Consider the following 19,348-nt stretch of genomic DNA (forward strand, 5'->3'; position numbering starts at 1 on the left):
TGGTGGCTAATAACATTCCTCAATATACAATGTAAATCTTCAGTTAAGGTAAAAAAAAAAAAAAAAAAGGACATTTGCAAAATACCGCGACAAGTACCACAGTGAGACTTTGAAACAGCATATATTCCATTAATGGGATCGATGCACTCATTCTCGAGGTGGTGCATTTCTGTCACATCCTTTTGCCTTTTAGTGTGCTTTCTTTCAATATGCCTTTTAATGTTTTTCTTATTGAACATCAGAATCATCTTTATTGGCCAAGTATGTAGAACACACAAGGAATTTGTCTCCGGTATGACACGCTGCATTAGTATCATCGTAAACAAGGACATGACAAAAAGGTATGGAAGGACATTTCGTAATGTAAGTGAACCGTAGTGCGGTGGTACCACCCAGTGACAACTGTGAGACAATGTGCAAAGTATCAAGCTGAGCTAAAGTGATCAGTGGTAGAAGACAATACTATGACAGTTTGTACAGTTGGTGCAGAAAAGATATAATACGGCAGATGGGACATTTTTGAGCAATCTGTCGACGGATTTTTTTCATCCGTCCACCTTGCGGTATGGGCACTGTAGGTGGTGAGGCACTGTGTGGGGCAGAAGCAGCACAGAGGATGCAGCAGCACATGGCGCAGGAGCAAGAGGTGCAGTGGAGAGTGGGGCAACAGATGGGGCAATGGATGATGCAGCCACATCAGGCAGCACAGACGGTGGTGCATCAGCAGGTGGCGTAGCAGTAGAGGGTCCAGCAGTAGAAGGTCCAGCGGTAGAAGGTCCAGCAGAGGGTGGGGAAGCAGAGGGATGGGCAGCGATGGGTGGGGCAGCAAAAGGTGAGACAGCGGTGGGTCGTGGGGATGCAGGCGCCTTAGCAGCAGCAGCAGAGACCATCAAAGCAGGGCACTTTTCCTTACACATGCAAAGGTGATTTATGAAGGGTACCCGGCGCATTATTATTCCACGGCAATAGATGCAATGAAAGTGCAGTTTTGGTCGGCATTGTAGCCCACATCTATGAATGGTATACCCTGTAATAGAAAATAGAGCTTAAACGTTTTAAATAATCATTTACAATTATCATAGACAACATCTTTCCAAATGATCAGCTACAACAGGTCACTGAGTTATTGGTTAGGAGCCATTCAAATAAAAATTATCTATACTGTGACTCACACAAATTGTGTCTTGCAAACTTACCTTCATGTGATACTGCTCGGTTAAAATGGCCCTCTACATGGTACTTTACCTTGCAGTAGTATGAGGGTTTAAACCAGGGGTAGGCAAACTACGGCCCGCGGGCCGGATCCGGCCCGTTGGTGTTTTTAATCCGGCCCGCCGAACAATCAGCACAAGCACAATTAAGGTTTGATTGCATTCATTTCGTTTGGACTTGTAATGACAGGTATTTCAACACCAGGTGGCGCGGTTACTTGAAGTTGCAGAGCACAGGGAGGGAGGGGAAGACGAAGAAAGAGGGAGAGAGTAATGACCATGGAAGGGAAAGTGATATGTATCTGATTAAACGAAGCGGGTAACAAAGTACGAAACATTCAGGAGACGCCTGGAGTCGGAAAAACTCAAATCTACGAGACTTTGAAAAACAAGGAAGCGATTCTTACTCAGTCCGATTCTGGCAATTTCCATGCTCAGAGTGAATTGCTTGTAACTCGAGTAATAATAAAATAATAAGCCATAATAATAAAACTATGATTTTTTTTTAAATCGCTACTGTCAAAAGTATTAGGGATCCCATACGACGTTGCGTATTTTTCCCAGTGCTTTTTAAAGTCACAAAGAAACGAGGAGGACATTAATATAGAGGTACAGTTCAGGGAAAATAATGTTACGTAAAATTCTGCATTAGCACAGATGCATTTAAAACTAATATTTTAAACTGATCAACATGACACAATGCGCAGTCAATTTTTAATTGAATGCACATATTTTGCACATTTAGCACTTCTTTGACGAAGCCCAAAGCCCTTTAAAAATGACCAGTATTTACCCATTCACAAACATACATGTAACCAGGTGAACCTTACTTAGACGTTTGTAGTGAAGGCTTCCTTGTTTAACAAATGTAGCACTGTCACTTTAAGAGCCACACTAGATCAAAACACGCGGGAACATATGGAGCGCGTGAGAATCAGACCAGGAAGTGAAGTAAGGGTGACATGCACGTGAAGGAGGGTAGTCGCTGAACTGTGCCAACTGCTTGTTCCAACTTGATACACCCATTATCGTCGTCGTAACCTTGGCGATATTCAGGTAATTGGTAACTAGTTTACCATGACGCATGTTAGGTGTTAATTTTGGACAGATGATTAATTATTTGAATGGTATTTGTAGAGCACAATATCGTGGTTTGGAGTTTGAAATCTACCACTAGTGAGTGAGTCGTGTGAACAGCTGTACAGCGTAAGTGTTCGCAATGTTACAAGATGTAAATATGTTTTTTTTTTTTGACTGTGAAATCATATGAACTGTGTTATCTGTTCTTTAGAGGGGAGATCATTTGTGTTTTTCCACGTGCTCTGTACGCACCCAACACACCGGAACGTATCGAGTAAGTGTGTCTGCATCTCAAAACATTGGGTTGTAATGATTATTTGTTCTGCACTTCAAGTTTAATGAAGTATTGTGGCTTGTAAATAATGTATTTTTATTTATGTTTCCCTATTAAGCAAGCCACTGCTGTTGTCTATTGTGGCGTAATTGTCTTTAATCAGTTAGATAATTTTCTTTGATCTCTTAGATCCCTTTTCGAACTCTTAAAATTCAGTTAACATCTCAGTCTTTCATCTTAAGGCTGTACAATTTCTCATTGTTCAGTCGGGAATAAAGCCCACATAAAAATTATTTTGTGTTCAGTCTAGTCTTTCCAAAGACCCGGCTACATACATATATTCATCCGAAATTAAATTATTAATGTCAACGTCGTTTTGACACGATCATCTAATTAATAAACAACTAGGCGTGCTAAAACATTTCATCCTCACTAGCGCTATATATTCTATCGTCGAGAGAATGTGAGTGTAGCCGGGATTCAAGTTAGCATAAAGTTTTCATCGACGCTCGTCGACTGAATAATACCGTCGGAGTTGTTGTCGTGCATTGAAATAACACGACTCCGTTTTACTTTTAGTTGATTTTGCTGTTAAATTATCTTACAATTACAGGGCCTTTTAAACGTTTTAAGATCCACATGCGACTTCGGAATTGGGCATCATCCTTCTGACGTCATATCCGGCGCAAAGTTACTTGCCAAAACCTACCTTTCCCTGAATCGGCCTCCTCCGGGTCTGCAGCTGGACCTTTCTCACCGGTTAGTGTACTGTGCCATAAAAAGTGTGCGTTGTCCTAAACAATGCAATTACAGTATAATGCATTCGAGGAAGGTGGGAAATCGTATCGATGCCACTCGGATTTAGTTAACTATTCATTTATTTCATTGGGACAGTGCACATAAATCAACACAAGAATAAAGAGTTGAGTAAAGTCAAGTTGAAAAGTGTTTTTTTTCCCCCTCCCCTGGGAGTTTGGCACTTGGGCCTCTCAGTTCCAAGGGGCCTTCGAGTGCAGTTTTTATCAGAAAAGTCAGACTTCCCACCTCCATCAAATGCAGCATTACTCACAAATACAGGGCAATTTTATGAATTAATCCTTAAGTGTTTTTTTCCAAGAGCAAAATATCAAATTTTCAGTTGCACTTATTTGCCCGCACACTGTGTTTTATTACTAATATCTGAAAACGATTATTTACCTTAATACCTTCTTGTTGGCCAGACGATTGCAGATTTAGTCCAACCAAAGGTCCATCAGTATCATGGGACAACATAAGAAATGGAATCAACCTGACTGTGGAAATTGCAAAGGTACATGTGGGCAAATCTGTTCTGCATCCTATTGCATGTAATATTTTGTATTATTGCTGTTCTACATATGTAGTTTTTTGTATGTGCTGTATTTTAAACTGGCTGCTAAACATTGTTCTGTAACATGATATGCTTTTATTATACAATACAATACAATGCATGCTGATTTATATCGCACTTTCACAACAGCGGCAGCTGTAACAAAGCGCTTAACAAAACAGTTAACATAAAGTAAAATAATAAACACAACACATAACATAAAACACGGACAGTCGTGCAGTCCTAACCACTTTTCCGTCACACGCTTTGTAGTTTGAAGCAGTTTGAGATGAAAGAGGACAGAATCAAAGTGTCCTTTAACAAGTGGATCAGAGACGTCATGCTCAAAATGTGCACACGTCGGCTACAAGCTAAGTTTCAAAGTCAACAAGAAGCTGTCGCATCCATTGACGAAAAAAAGAGGTTCACTTCTCCTGTCCCATGGAAATCCATTTCAATTCCAAGCGGCGACTCTCGGTTCCAAATACGCATCGGCGCTCCTCTCTCCTCATCCTCAACTTCAGCAGCCATCCATCCAGCCGCACCAACGCCGACTGTCCAACAGCGCCGACATCTCCACTGAACAAAACGTGGTTGTGAAAAATGCTGCCCATTACAGGCGCAAAAAACACAAGCGCCCCAGGTCTGTCCAGCACCGACAGTCAATGGCGCCGACATTCCTCCCAGTCAAAATCTGTGCTGGTACAGGCGCGCTGCCGAGAAGGCGCAACCACCAAGCACAGATACTTCTCCTTTTGACGAATGTCGTGGCCAAAAAACGCTGAAAACAGTCCATATCAGGTCCACACGATGAAACCACAAACAACATGTGACAAAACAAAAAGACAAAAAACAAAAAAGCAAGGCTCTTGAAGAGCACTTGCCGAAGGCTGCCTACTCAGACTCTTGTGTGCCATAAAAAAGATACTGGGGATGTCTGACCTGTTGTGTATATTTTCAGGTGCTTTTGTTGTTGGTTTACCATGACATGATGAGTGAACGCTGCACGCTTAAGACCTTAGACTGTGAAGTGGAGGTAAGCAGGCAGAATGATTTTTGCAGTCTTAATGTGTTTGCAGTGGTTATTTTGCCTTGCCCAGCAATTGCCACCCAGTGTTTACAGGCAAATCGGCAGGGGACTAAAAGTCCAAATTTGGCGCCAGTTGTAAGTGTGCCAGCTTGTGGCATAGTGTGTAGGCCATTCTCACAGAAGGTGTTTTATTGCAACCCGCTACAGGTTCAAATACTCTGTACCCTTCAATCAGACCTACTCATGGCAAAATAACCTCTGCCAAATGTGTTTTCTCCATTAAATCTGTGCCATTGTAAACACATTTCCATTCTTGTCAGAGGGAAATTGCAAATCTGACTATATCTTTTGTGATGGAGAGTCATGGCAGTGTTTTTCTGAGCAGTGGCCTCAATGCCTACTTGGCAAAGCGATGTGAGTCGCTCATCCATTTTTTTGTGCGTTAGATCTCATCTGCATTCAGGCTTAACGAAGCACTTTTCATCTGATTTGGTTTGTCTCCATCTTTCAGATTTACCTGTGCCTCCAGAAATATTGGCGCGAACAGCAAGCACCTCTACTTCCGGTGTGTCAACAGCCTCTATACTCTCAGATGAAGACTCCCCTGTGTTCCATCGCACAAAGAAAATCACATTTGTGGATATGCATACTGTGGCATCATCTTCTGTCAGGTATCATTGGCTATTATACATCCATCCATTCATCCATCTTCTGATCCGCTTATTCTCACAAGGGTTGCGGGGCGTGCTGGAGCCTATCGGGGATCGCAAAGGCTTGAGTAGGTTCTCCCTTTGGGCAGTTAAGATCCTACTTCCTGCTCATGAGAAATACTCGTCACAGCATGTTTTTAATGTCACCTCTCCAATTGTAAAACATTCCTTGTCCTAGGAATGTACACAGGGGTATGGCACACAAAACGTTCCCAACTACAGTTTTTGTAAAATTATGCAATAACATGCCATTGTCTACCCGGTTTGCTGTTTCTGGTCGTTAATGAGGCCTTCCTTTGACTTGCATCACGACAAGTTTAACGGTTCACGACAATTTCATGGAAGCCTCTTCGCGCTCGTGAAGTAGTGATGGGAATTACTGTGACGAGGCTGAAGCTTGAGTGCTCGTGCTACTTGTGTTACTAGTACTTAAACTGTTATTGGTGTTCCTTAAAAAATCATTAAAGCTGAGCTGCCATTTATTCAAGGAAATGAGCAATATTTAAAAACAGTGCAGAATTAACTGCATTGCTCTCAAGACTGTTATTCCGCTGCTATGGCGCTGGCTTATTTTAAACGTCTTTCACCCGCAACCGTCTATTACTTACCGTTTATTCATTTTGATTGTTTTGTTTTAACTCTATTTATTCATTTCCACAGCAACTCTCCTCTTCAGGATATAATGAACACACCCAAATTCCAATTGAGGAAGCTGCAACGACAGATGATCAAAGAGCAAAATTATAGGGATGGACTGGAGAAGGAGCTTGCCGACAAGATTAGCCTCATTGCCCAAAGAGGTGCTGAATTTATCTACGTTTTATTTTTTTCAATAGAGTGTCTAGATCAGTGCTTCAGTGCATTCCACATGTTTCTGTGTAATCATTTCAAAAAACATGAAAAGCTGTTGAAGCGATCAGGTCAGACATTTGTTGCATCGTTTTTGTAATCTGATTTGACTTCCTGATTTACGGCTGCGGCACAATTTTTTGGTTATAATTTTGTGAAGGTTTCACAGTTCATTGCCATTCGATCATTTTCTAAGAATACCGGTCATTTCTCTTGTGTTGTCCACTTTTCCTTTTTTTTGTTTTTAATCCTGTACTGTTACTTCCTTCCACACACCGTCGATGGGGTTTAAATCGCTATACAGTACCATTTTTCATCCAGCTCAAGCTTCGAGTGTTGATGTTTGGGTACCACTTGTCCCGACATCAGCTGTATTAGGCTTCATGTTACACAAGACCCTCGTAAGGACGACCGCTGTAGAAAATGAAAGGATAAGCCGACTTGGGAGTATAATGCATGCCTTCCCTTTTAATCTTTTGTTCTTGTCCTCATTTGTTTTCCTCAGAATCTCATTTTAACCAGTTACAATATCGCCTGGACAAGATGAAACAGGAGCAGAGTGATCAAGAGCTTTCGGCTAAGGAACAAATCAATGAACTTGAGACCAAGAATAACTGGTAAGATCAGCTCCCCTCTCTAAAGCTCATTCTAAGAACAATACAGAATCTGAATGATGAGATGCTTGGTTTGGTTTACACATTTTAAATAACACTAACCTTCTGTGTATGTGCTTGTAAAAGCATTATTTTTACACGGTGATATTTTAATATTTCTGTCCAGTCTTCTACAGCAGTTGTGATTTACACAGTGCTTAACAAATGGGTAATATTTGTTAAAATGTTATAAAAATAAGAAGAGACCACCCAGCCGCATGATTTCCTTTCATTGAGCTGTTTTCAACGGGAGTGAGGCATTTCAAACTGAATTCACCTTTTTATGCTCAAATTCGAACCAACTCACTGGTCTTCTTTGAGAACTAGTAAATTAATAGGCATAAGATTTCACCACTAAAAGATAAGATAAGAAAGCCTTTATTAGTCTCGCAATGGAGAAATTCCCAATTCACAGCAGCAAAGTTATGAAAGGAAGAAGTTGAACAACAAAATATAGGAGCTGCTGGAAAGGCAGCCACTCTCGCGGCGCCATTTTGAAGTCAAAATAACACAACACAACACATAGGACACAGACAGTCGTGCAATCTTCACCACTTTTCTGCATACACTTTGTCTGAAGCAGTTATAGATGAAAGAGGAGCGGATCAAAGTGTCCTTTCACCAGTGTCCTTTCACTTAAAAACCAAATTATCTGTTCAGAGCGGCAATTTAACGACTCATCTTGATATTGGCACCTTAATTTTGACCTAATGCAGTGGTTCCGAACATTTATTTTTTCGCTCGTGTACGCCACAGTGTTTTTGTCTTACTTTGTATGATGAGGACGTCTCACTCATGGGTTTTGGTGATTTTCCGACAAAAGGATGTTACACAACTGATATATGAAATGAAAATCGTTTTACTTTGCAAGTGTAACACTGCTCTAGGGTTCTATTTTACTTAATTGAGCATTGTGCACTCTGCTTATGCAGTCATCTTCACAGGATGGCCACTGCTTGGAAGAGAAGCAGCAGTACTGAACTTTTAGACAATTTGTCTAAACATGGAATGAACAGCAAGACTTTATTAAATCCAGTTGTGCACTTCTCTTCCCTGATTTGTAAATGTTTACATGTTACTTTCAGTAAAAATATGAGAACATTATGTGATGTTAGTTTAAGTAGGCTATGTTTGATAAACACAGCCCCCCCCCCCCCCCACACACACACAAACCACTACAAGGCACAGCCAAGTTATTTTCATGAATGATAGCACAGTACTAAAGTGGGTTGTCACTCACCATTCCGACATTTTTCTTTTAGGTTACAGCTGCGACTCCATGAAATTTTAAAACACAACAAAGACTGCAAAAGTAACTTTTCACTGATGGAGCGAAAAGTGAATGAACTTGAAGAGGAGAACGGTGTCCTCTCATCACAGGTATCGACACTTGGTCAAACCTCAGAGGCATTCTCTTAACTAGGTCCCGACAGGTTTAAAAAAAATCAGTCTGCTGATTAAAAATCAAATATAAATGTGTTAAAAATGACACAATTAACTACTGGAAATAAAAAACAAGGAGATCTTCATCAATGAAATGTATTGCGCCATGCAATCCATGTATGCAACCAAAAAAAGTGATTTTTAAAAATAGATTTACAGTTGACCCCCACTATTTGCGGGTAATGGGAACCACGCCAGCCCGCAAATAGCGTAAATCCGTGAATATTTGATGAGCATTGAAATGCAGACAATGTCAGCACGAAATGCAGAGGGAACTTTGTGAGTGAGGGGGCTTCCTAAGTGGAATTGGTTGATGACACGTAAGTGTAGAAAGCTGTCGATATGCCTGTCAACAGCCACAGCAAAAGGAAGTCACTCTAGTGATGGGCATGACGGTTCTTTGAACAGAATCAATTCATTTAAAAAAAAAAACATGTTTTTTTTCTACCGAATCACTCATCTGCAATACGTGAGTTTTTGGGGGTTTTCTGTAAAAACTCTAACCCAATGAAGACATGGCTGTGTGCCTTCGATCTTGGTGAACAGTGTTGTTGTCAGATATCACACTTTAGTGCTCACTGACCTAATTACGATAAACAAAAACATCACGCCTGTAATGCATGTGGGGGTTATTATGTCTTGGTGTGAATGTGTACATTTGTTCATTCATTGACATTTTGCATCACGCAATCTAAATGTATGTCCTTAGATTAATGGATTCTAATTAGAGCGTATTCCTACAAGGATGAATGAGTAGTGTTTTTGCTGAGTGGTTCCGTCCTTGGCAAATTAAAATAATTCATACGCAATACGTTCATTTCGTGAACTGGTGATGTCGGTCTCATTTGTGAACCGAAAAGGTTGATATTATTGCCTTGAAAAATATTTTATTGTGGAGGTTTTGACCCTCCAAATTTTTTATGGGGCTCTAAAACAATAAAAATACAAATTGACAAGTTACTCTTGGTTTTCCTGAGGGAGTGAAGTGTTGTGATCAGGTACTGCATTCTCTAACTCCAAATAAAAGCACCATCCTTTTGTCGGTTAGTTTTTCCATACGGCTCCTGTGTTTGGGTGCTTTAGAATTAGATTCGACAATTGGGCATAAGGATGTAGGCAGTCTGTGGATAAAATACTCGTACACCCAAGTATTATGTTTTCTCAGATGCGTAGAGCCAATGCACAGCTGTCCATATTTCAAGCTGAAGTTGGCAGGCTGACCGAAACCCTAGCATCTGGTCAAGAGGAGTGGAAAGCCAAAATGGACTACCTACAGTCTGAACTCGGTCAAGCCACTGCACAGAAGGTAGGGGTGTCTACTACCCAATTGAAGTGCTACTCTTCTGTTGCCTGGGGATTTGATTCCGAATACATTTTTGATTCTAGATCTTTCCTTTTGAATTAATTGTGTTGTTGTATGTTGCTGGTGTATTAACATTATGTTAATACGCACACGAATGAGGCAATGGTTACGATAATGATCATTATAATCCAAAATATTGCGAAATATGTGCATGTGATTATCTACGTCCGCCCACCTTCTGGTGACAAACTGTCACGTTTTTGTGCAACGATAGAATGTTTCCTTCTTTTACGAGGCTAAAAGAAGAGGTGAAAATAAACATGTTGTGGGGTTTTGTCACCCTAATATTTTAAAGCTATTAGCACATCACTACACATGTCCATATACATTTTGATGAGCAACTCCATCATTGTTTGCACGTCATGCCAACGTAACAGACCGGTTGCACATCATTGTACAGGACATGAGTTGCTGCATTTGCCAGTAACATCTGAAATGAAAAGTTTTCTTTCTTGAAGGAAGAATATGAAACCTGACATGGTTATGAGCTGCTAACTAAATTATGGCAATACTTGATGACACCATACGGCATTTTTATAACACAATAGACCAGGAGACAAGTCCAAAATGAATAGTGGCGTGTTACAGCACGGAATATGTCAAAGTGATTACTGTACACATATAGGACTTGAATATAAAGCTATTCTTTTAAATACTAGAAATGAGGTGGTAAATGAACATGAAGAAAATGGGCTCCATAACCCACTTTTAGCTCCCAAGATCCAGATGAGAATCACTAATCCAACAATTCCAATGTTTAATACTTTGTTTCATTACAGGAGCTCCTGGCCGAACAAATTCAGATCCTCCAGGGGAAGATTTCATGTTTACAAGATGAAATTAGAGTAGCCACAAAGCAGGATGTCGGAGAAAACATGGGGTCTGTAATGGAGGTAAATAAAGTTACTGTATCATGATGGGTTATTTGTCAAGTGAGGAGAGGAATTTGGACTCAGAAGGTGAAAAGTAACGAAAGTATCTACGAAAATACAAAGTAACGACAGAGAGTACGGCTGGATGCAGAAGACAGAGAAGAGAGCTAGCACTCTGACTGGGAGAAGGTACAACATATACATGTCACTCAGTAATCAGAGTTTATATACTGGAAGACACCTGGCATATATGACAACAGGGTAACATAATAAAGGGATGGGGCGACCCGTTGGTAGACTGGTTACCATGTTGGCCTCCCAGCGCAGAGGTGCAGGTTTCAATTCCGGCCTTTCTGTGCGGAGTTTGCATGTTCTCCCCGTGCCGGTGTAGGTTTTCTCCAGGTGCTCCGGTTTCCTCCCAAATTCCAAAAACATGCCTGGCAGGTTAATGGAACACTCTAAATTGTCCCTAGGTGTGAGAGTGAGCGTGAATAGTTGTGTCTCTTGTGTGCCCTGCCTACTACCCGAAGACAGCAGGGACAGCGACCCTAGTGAGGTTAAGCGGATCAGAAAATGGATGGTAAAGGCACAGCAACTGAGACATCAAGGAACAACCGGTCATAACATGAGTCATATTTAATGCATTGTTAAAGAATTAGCTTTAGTAATTTTGTCAGTGTAACCCAGACTATTATTTTATTGTTAGTTTCTGTAAGGTGATATTTGTTTGTGATACAGTTTTTTACCGAGAGACCATAAACGAAACGAAAGAACGATAAATGAAAACTGCTCATTGAACCTCTACTTGTGCAAAGTAGTGGAGTTGAATTCTTGGCAATCTTTTTATTTATGTATTTATTTTTTGCCAAGGCGAGAGGAGAGTTTCGAGAAGATAACGTTCCTGGTGAGTGTTTTGGTTGAACATGTCCGATTAGCATTCCTTCCATTCAATTTGTAACATAAAAAAAACAGTCAGGAATGAAGTTGGTGAAAATGGAGATTGTTGTTCTGTGATGTATGATACAATCGTGCTGTTATAAAAGAAAAAAAAAAGGATAAACCATTGTACCGACTCGTGCGCTCCATAGCAAGCGCATTAGCATAAAGCTAAGCTAACGTGCTCACGGCGAATAGCGCTGTGGCCTTCATTCGAGCCAGGTTTACACAGATATAACAGCACGATTATATCTTATATCACAGAACAACAATCTCCATTTTTCACCAACTTCATTTCTGAGACCCCCCCACCCTCTCTAAATCCTTAAAACCTCAACGCATTTGCACTTATTTCGAGATTGGTCATTTTGCTGACTCTGAAATCTGCCAGCAAAAGTTATCACTCAGAACAGTAACTGTGTCCGGCGGTTCATATCAAAGTCATTTTAAGTAACCCGACAGCTCGAGCTAGCAATGCTAGCATCTTGCATGACCGGTGCTCAACGCTGGATGCAGTGTGAGAATCATCATGCCCCCCCTCCCATTTCTAACTAAAGTACAAATAATGTAAATTCCATGCCAGAAGATGGCAATTGGAGGGCACAATAACTAAATATGCTCGGCATAATTTATCTGCATTCACAATAATTTGTGGGACAAAATTGCATATTCATCTCTTCTGAGTGCAGTCTAAATAAAGTTAAATAAATATGTTCTAAGTTATCCTTTTTCACTTCTGCTTGTATTAGAGACCAAGTGTGAAGTAAAATTGGCCAACCATGTTTTTGAGTAATATCAATGGCTGAACATTTATAAGCATATTTCCGTTATTTTTTTTTAACACAAACCTTCCAGATTCTTTGTTTAACCCATAGCAACGCCCTTGACAACGAAAATGCTTTGCATGCCTGTGCTGACCTAAATCTGTGTACACACAGCCAAATGCCTGGTCAACAAGGAGGAATGTCGGAGTCATTTTACTTGGAGGTTCCGGGCTCACGCTCAAATGTTCACAACAAAGTGGAACCCAACAGAATTATGACCTCTGACAGTCTGGACCAAAGCTCCCTTGAAGACTTGCTGAACAACACAAGGTTTCATTTTGTTTTAAGTGTACAAGTATCAAGTGAACAGAAATTAGTCTAAGGAAAAACTGTGATAAAATAATCCATGACAGCAATTATTTTAACCTAAATTTAATTAGCGTCATCATTTGTCCCCCAATTCTGCAGGACAATTTCAGCACCTGATGAATTGAGTACGCCGCTAGTTCGTACTTCTGAGAGACTGGCAGCCAAACGACGCGGTCTGAAGGCTGAGTCACTGGAAACTCTTTCCTTCACACCAATAAATACTAGACACATCAACAGGTAAATGGCAGAATTATGAGTACTTTAACTTGGTGTACATTTGTAATTGTGGTGCAATTATATCGTAAAGTATTTGCATGCAAATACTTTGTTTTTCTACTTTCCTCCTTTCAGAATTTCTCCATTGTGAGACAAATGTTTTCTTCTCTTACCTTAATGACGACAAAAAAATGACTGTTCCAACATCAAAATAAAATGTCATATACATTTTCTTAATCTAGAACCACTGCGGAAAGCAAAACAGAAGTGGACTTGTGCTATACAAATCCATTGTCTGTCAAGAGACGGAGGACAACGCAGGTTATCAACATAACCATGACAAAGGTAATGGAAACTTGTTGACATGCTTCTCAACTTTAATATTCAAACAAACTGCATTCTAAAAGTGTTTCACTCCAACCAAGGGGTCGGGTTAGGGCATAAGTTACCGTAGTTAAACTTAGCCCACGAGCTGCGAATATTTGAGTGTTTGCGAAGGTAGTGAATGTTGCATTCTTGTTCAAGGTCGCAAACAGTTGCCAGACGTTCACCTCTATTTTTCTTCTCGCAAAGGATTTTTGAGCATGTTCAAAATTCCCTTGCAACAAGAAACACGACAAACTACTGGCGAACATTTGCAACCTTCAATGAACCCTGATGCGAACGTGCATTTTGTTACCTTCACCAACCTTTGCAAATTTTTGTCCGGTTACAGTCAGTTGGTTTTCAATAATGGTCAAGCAATATTATTTGCACAAATACTAAATTTACTGGAATAATGTATTTACCACTGCATTGGTTTAGGTTAGTCAGGTTATGGGGTGTTTTGCTTGCATTAAGTTGCATACAAATTGGTTATACTGTCAGAATGGAACTCAATGAACAGAAGATACCCCATGTTGTCAAATAAATGATAGGTAGGCTGCTGGTGTCCTGGTGCAGCTATCATCACTGTCCAGTGGCCATCCAGTGTCAGTGAACGTGTTCTTACAAAGTAATCAAACTTTGTTCTTTAAGCATTGTGGGTAAACTCTTTATTGGACTCCTCGTCAGAAAACTCCAGGCGGCGTTGAAGGTGAAGAAATGTTTTACAGCCTGGCTTCAGCTCACTCCCAGCCCATCCTGTCCAGTGCCCATGGCTCACGCCCTGTGTCCATGGAGGTTTTTGACACACCCGCTAGAATGACCGCCACTGCCAGTGACCAGTTCAGCGGTCTTCCTGGGTATCGGCGGAGCACGCTACATTCTCAGAGTAAGTTGAACCTCGTCACACCACAGCGATGTATCAAAAATAACTCAAACTATCATTTACCGCCTGTTTTTTTTTTTTTTTTAATGACCTCTCACCTTCAGATAAGTCTCAAAATAATTATACGCTCAATTTTCTGTTGGCTGATGTGTTCAGCCGCAAGTACGTTTGGGGTCGGGGCAGAGAACGAGCCAGAAGGTGCGCCTGACGACTGGATGAGGATAGCTGAGCTGCAGGCCAGGAACAAAGCTTGCCTTCCTCATCTCAAGAGCAGCTATCCTGCAGAGTTTGAGGTTGGTAGATTCATTCTCATCTGTTGATACAATAAGACCCCTGTCGTCACACCCTTCAGTCCATCTGTTACCATAACTGCACATGCTTACATGTTCAAAGTGCCAATCGGAGGTAAACATGACAGGAGAAGCTGCTTGAACCAATGATACACGCGTGTGTACGTGGCACACCGTCAAAATTGTAGCGTCACTTTAAATATATTCTTTACATAGGTCGCAATGTCAGTCCATGGCATCAATTCAACCCCTTGTCTCACTTTAGGCTGGCTGCAAGGGCGTGCTCCCTTTCACCGACGAAGATGTACGTACAGGTCACCCAACGGAGACCATTCGACGAGCGTCCGTCATGCCAGGCCAGCTGCAGGACTCTCTGGCTTCCCATCGCCACTCCCTCGCGGCAGTGCAGTCAAGTACTGCAGCCGGCATCCGTTCTCGCCGTCTATCTTCGATGGCGGACCACTCAACGTCTAAATCGGTCGGCTCCTCTCAACTGAAAAGCCCAAGATTCACAAAGCGTGCTGCCTCGACGTAATGTGTTCCTCAAACGTCACCTGACGTTAGTCTGTTAGCCATCTTGTCAAATTTAAAAATTGTTTGGATCGCAACTTTTAAACCTGGTCAATCACTTGACATTTTTATTTGCCAGAAAAAATTGAAGGCCAGCTGCTTGCCCCGCCCTCTGACTCCCAAAAACAAGAATATCAACAGTGGACCCTCCAACTCACAACTTGACCCTGTCCTCAGTCCAGGGAGTTTGACGAAGGGCTTATGTTGCGTAATATTAATTCATGGGTCACTGTGGTGAAAAGTTTTACTATCCTGACTTCCATCCGAGCTACATGGTTTTACACTCGGTGACATGTGAATGTTCGTCTCTTCGGATGTACCCTGTGAGTCACCCGTGAAAAGTGAGGGAATACTGTTCAATGATTTGTTCGTATAGTGGAGGTTGGCTACAATGGCCAAAAATTTTACTTGTACCGTTACTTCACAGTATAGCCAATGTAAAACCTACTCCTCCAAATACATGAGTTTGTATAAGTATTCAGTGAAAATATGACATACTAAAGAACTGGTGAGTAACATCAGTCTCATTTTTGTTCCAGCATGAGTATAAATTGGAAAATTATAAAGGGCATTGCCCAACACTATCGCAATACAAAACTGTAATAAATGAAACCTTTATGATATGACAATTATGGGAAATTTTTCGAGCAGGAATAACCTTATTAACTCCTACTCACTCAATTTGTGAAACAGTCTGTTGAAAATTGAACTGAAAAAACCCCCAGCTTCAATTGGAAATGAGCTAATCAGACTTCATCTTCTCAGGTTAATCGCCGGCAGTCTTTGATGTTCACCATCGACAACACCCCGAAGAAAAGCAGCAACAACTACCTGAAAAGAGGCCTCAACAAACTCTGTAGCTCTACCCGAAAGTCGCCAGGCAACACCTCCAAGAATGCCATGCAAAAAGAAAAAAAGCATGCTGCAGTTTCCCTCGCGGCAGCGGGGCGAGCGGGCAGGGGTGGGAGCTCCAAGTCACCCCAAGTGATCTGCAAAGAAAACAGAAAGTCACCTCAAACGACTTCCAAGTCTCCACGGTTGACGGCAAGCGCTCGCAAGGTAAGGAGATTCTTGAATGAAAAGGTGGGCAAAGAAAGGGCCTGCGTACTCTGTTATTTAATCTGACCCAGCATTTACTTTTGAATCCCATAATAGTGTTTTTAGTATTCCCTCTTTAAAATTGGTTACCTGAAATGGAAACCAACTTTCATCAAGCTTTCCATTCATCTCATTAACTGTCGCTTTGAAAGTTTGTCATTATTTCCACCCTAAAAATGAACGTGTTTGGTCACGGTGAAACCTTAACCTTGTTTTCAGATTTGCGTCTCCTTCAATCATGAAAATCTTCCTGGAGGAATGACATGGTGTATGTTCAATGAAAATGATTTGCATGTTGCTTTTTGTTTATATTTGCTTGTGGTTAGCTCACACTTAGTGACAAACACTGACACTGTGAGGGTGTCTTCACATATTCTGGTGATCAAGTTATTGGGTGTCAACACTTCGGACATGGCTGTACTGTTTTTAAGTCTCTTAAAATTGTGCTGATATTTTTTATACCTTCCATTTTTTTTTACCCTGCAGATGAGGAGGATGGTGTGAGTTTTTCAGCAATTCAACATGATTGTTCAGTTAAAACCTCATTTTACGCACTTTTAAGATTTTACTTCTCGTTTTTTTGAATGATTTTACTGTGTTATTACTTGTGCAATAAAACATTTTGAAATAACAAATTGTGCCGTCTGAACATTGAGCATTAGTTTCCAACAAATACTAAATAAAAAGGTATTTTCGTTTAGAAAATGCGCCATCAGAGAGGCCTTCAAATCTTGCCACCGTCCATATCACCTGAAAGCTGAACCCTTTAGAAATACGACAAATTACTCCGAAGGCTTTCACATAAATACACCCATCATTTAATAAACCAGTTGCCATACCTACACAGGTAGCATAAATTTACTAACTTCATCAGCTACTCCAATGATTTTTGCCAACCCTTATGCCGAGGCACATATTTTACAAAGTTCAATAACTCGAGGTACACCACCAAACAAATGTCAAAAATACTGGATGTAGGTATATTATACACTTCCTGGTGTATAGATATAGACCATAAACAATGGCACTTGTGGGTAAAGTGAGGTAGTGCATTGTGCAATACGCAGATGTCGGAAGATGAGGGGAGGGTCATAGTCTGTGACAGGAGGCAGGGATCGTGCAGAGGCAGAGGGCGGGGAGTGCGGGTAAAGCAGGGAGGGAGTTGAGTCTCCTGACCGCCTGGTGGAAGAAACTGTTTTTGAGCCTGCTGGTTCTGGCACGGAGACTTTGCAATCTCCTTCCCGACGGCAGCAGGCTCAAGAGGCTGTGGGATGGGTGGGGTCACCTACGATTCGGATGGCTTGGCGAGTCAGATGGGAGTAGTAGATGTCCACGAGTGGGGGAGAGAGACACCAATGATCTTCTCAGCTGCTCTCACGGTGCGCTGCAAAGTATTTTGGCAGGACCCAGTGCAAGCACCATACCACACAGTGATGCAGCTGGACAGGATGCTCTCAATGTGCTTGTATAAAATGTCTGCATGATGGGGGGTGGGGCTCTTGCTCTCCTCAGTTTGCGGAGGAAGTACAGGCGCTGGTTGGCTTTTTTGGCCAGTGATGAGGTATAGTGGCTCCAGGACAGGTCTTCAGAGATGTGCACTCCCAGGAACTTGGTGTTGCTCACTCTCTCCACTGTGGTACCGTTAATGGTCAGTGGAGCATGCTGGGGGTGCGTCTTTCTGAAGTCCACAACAATCTCCTTTGTCTTCTCCACATTCAGGTGGAGATTGTTGTCTTTACACCACAAGGCCAGCCTGCTCACCTCACTCCTGTAGATTGTCTCATCGCCGTTGTTGATGAGACCCACTACATTCATGTCATCTGCAAACTTAATGAAGAGATTGGAGCTGGACAGTGCAGTTGTGGGTCAGCAGTGTGAAGAGGAGGGGGCTCAGCACACATCCTTGTGGGGCACCTGTGTTCATCATGATGGTGCTGGAGTTGTTGCCGCCGACCCGAACTGCCTGTAGTCTTTCCGTCAGGAAGTCCAACAGCCAGTTGCACAGGGAGGTGTTGAGCCCCAGGTGGTCCATTTGTGGATGAGCTGCTGTGGGATGATGGTGTTGAATGCTGAGCAGAAGTCAATGAACAGCATTCTGACGTGTGACTCCTTGGTCTCCAGGAGGTGGGTGAGGGCTGAGTGGAGGGCGGTGGAGATGGTGTCTGCAGTCGATCTATTCTGCCGATACGCAAACTGGTAGGGGTCCAGGGTGGTGGGGAGGGCAGACTTTATGTGCTGCATGACAAACCGCTCGAAGCACTTCATGAGGATGGGGGTGAGTGCGACTGGGCACTAGTCATTGTAGCTGAAGGGGGACGACTTCTTCAGGACCGGGATGATGGTGGTGGCTTTGAGACAAGTGGGGACAACAGCCTGGTCAGTGAGGTGTTAAAGATGTCCGTGAAAACATCTGTGAGCTCCTCAGCACAGTCTCTCAGGACGCGACCAGGAATGTTGTCAGGACCTGCCGCTTTCCGTACGTTTGTTCTCCTGAGGGAACGCCTCACACTATCCTGGGAAAGCGTCAGCACCTAGTCGCCAGGAGGAGGTGGGGTCTTCTGTGCTGGGGTGTTGTTGTCTGTCTCAAGTTGTTCAGCAGAGAGATGGAGCTGTGGCAGGTGTGCGGAGAGGGCTTGTAGTCCGTGATGGTCTGGATTCCCCGCCACAGGTTCCTGGTGTCTGCTGTCCTTGAACTGGTCTGCAATCCTCCTTGAATATTGTCTCTTGGCCAGTCTGATGCCTCGTGACAGGTTGGCCCTGGCAGTCCTGAGGCCCACCACGTCTCCAGCTCTGAAGGGAGTGTTCCTGGCCCTCAGGTGCCTGTGCATTTAAATGCCTAAATCGTATTGATGTAATTACTTGTATGTATCCAACAAGCTACACAAATGTATGTATCACTGCTTTTACAAAACAGAAAGTGTTGCTACACTAAATAAAACTTTCTGAAAAATGCACAAGATATTTTAATGTTTCTTTTATGCTCTATATATATATATATATATGAAAAGAATTGTAATTTGGCA

At 42.0% G+C, this 19,348-nt stretch overlaps 2 protein-coding genes across 4 annotated transcripts; both read left to right on the forward strand.

Moving 5' to 3' along the window:
* The first annotated feature begins 1,464 nt into the window (after positions 1-1,464).
* On the forward strand, positions 1,465-13,139 carry LOC147197702 (nuclear mitotic apparatus protein 1-like). 3 transcript variants are annotated; one of them, XM_086126212.1, is made up of 16 exons: positions 1,465-2,267; positions 2,349-2,417; positions 2,503-2,565; positions 3,179-3,324; positions 3,786-3,874; positions 4,875-4,949; positions 5,264-5,357; positions 5,455-5,614; positions 6,314-6,453; positions 7,008-7,119; positions 8,418-8,535; positions 9,764-9,904; positions 10,741-10,854; positions 11,704-11,737; positions 12,708-12,863; positions 13,002-13,139. In XM_086126212.1, the coding sequence occupies exons 6-15, from the start codon at positions 4,902-4,904 to the stop codon at positions 12,809-12,811; spliced, it is 1,065 nt and encodes a 354-aa protein (XP_085982338.1). In that variant the 5' UTR covers positions 1,465-2,267; positions 2,349-2,417; positions 2,503-2,565; positions 3,179-3,324; positions 3,786-3,874; positions 4,875-4,901; the 3' UTR covers positions 12,812-12,863; positions 13,002-13,139. The 3 variants fall into 3 exon arrangements, with proteins under 3 accessions (XP_085982338.1, XP_085982340.1, XP_085982339.1); XM_086126214.1 differs by lacking the exon at positions 11,704-11,737; XM_086126213.1 differs by lacking the exon at positions 3,179-3,324.
* On the forward strand, positions 13,100-16,954 carry LOC147197703 (uncharacterized). The gene is made up of 6 exons (XM_086126215.1): positions 13,100-13,139; positions 13,361-13,463; positions 14,172-14,370; positions 14,524-14,660; positions 14,923-15,188; positions 15,993-16,954. The coding sequence occupies exons 2-6, from the start codon at positions 13,455-13,457 to the stop codon at positions 16,012-16,014; spliced, it is 633 nt and encodes a 210-aa protein (XP_085982341.1). The 5' UTR covers positions 13,100-13,139; positions 13,361-13,454; the 3' UTR covers positions 16,015-16,954.
* The last annotated feature ends 2,394 nt before the right edge of the window (positions 16,955-19,348 follow it).

The sequence above is a fragment of the Hippocampus guttulatus genome, chromosome 12 (assembly GCF_054856545.1).
Source record: "Hippocampus guttulatus isolate MCC_2025c chromosome 12, RoL_Hgut_1.0, whole genome shotgun sequence".
Lineage (NCBI taxonomy): Eukaryota > Metazoa > Chordata > Actinopteri > Syngnathiformes > Syngnathidae > Hippocampus > Hippocampus guttulatus.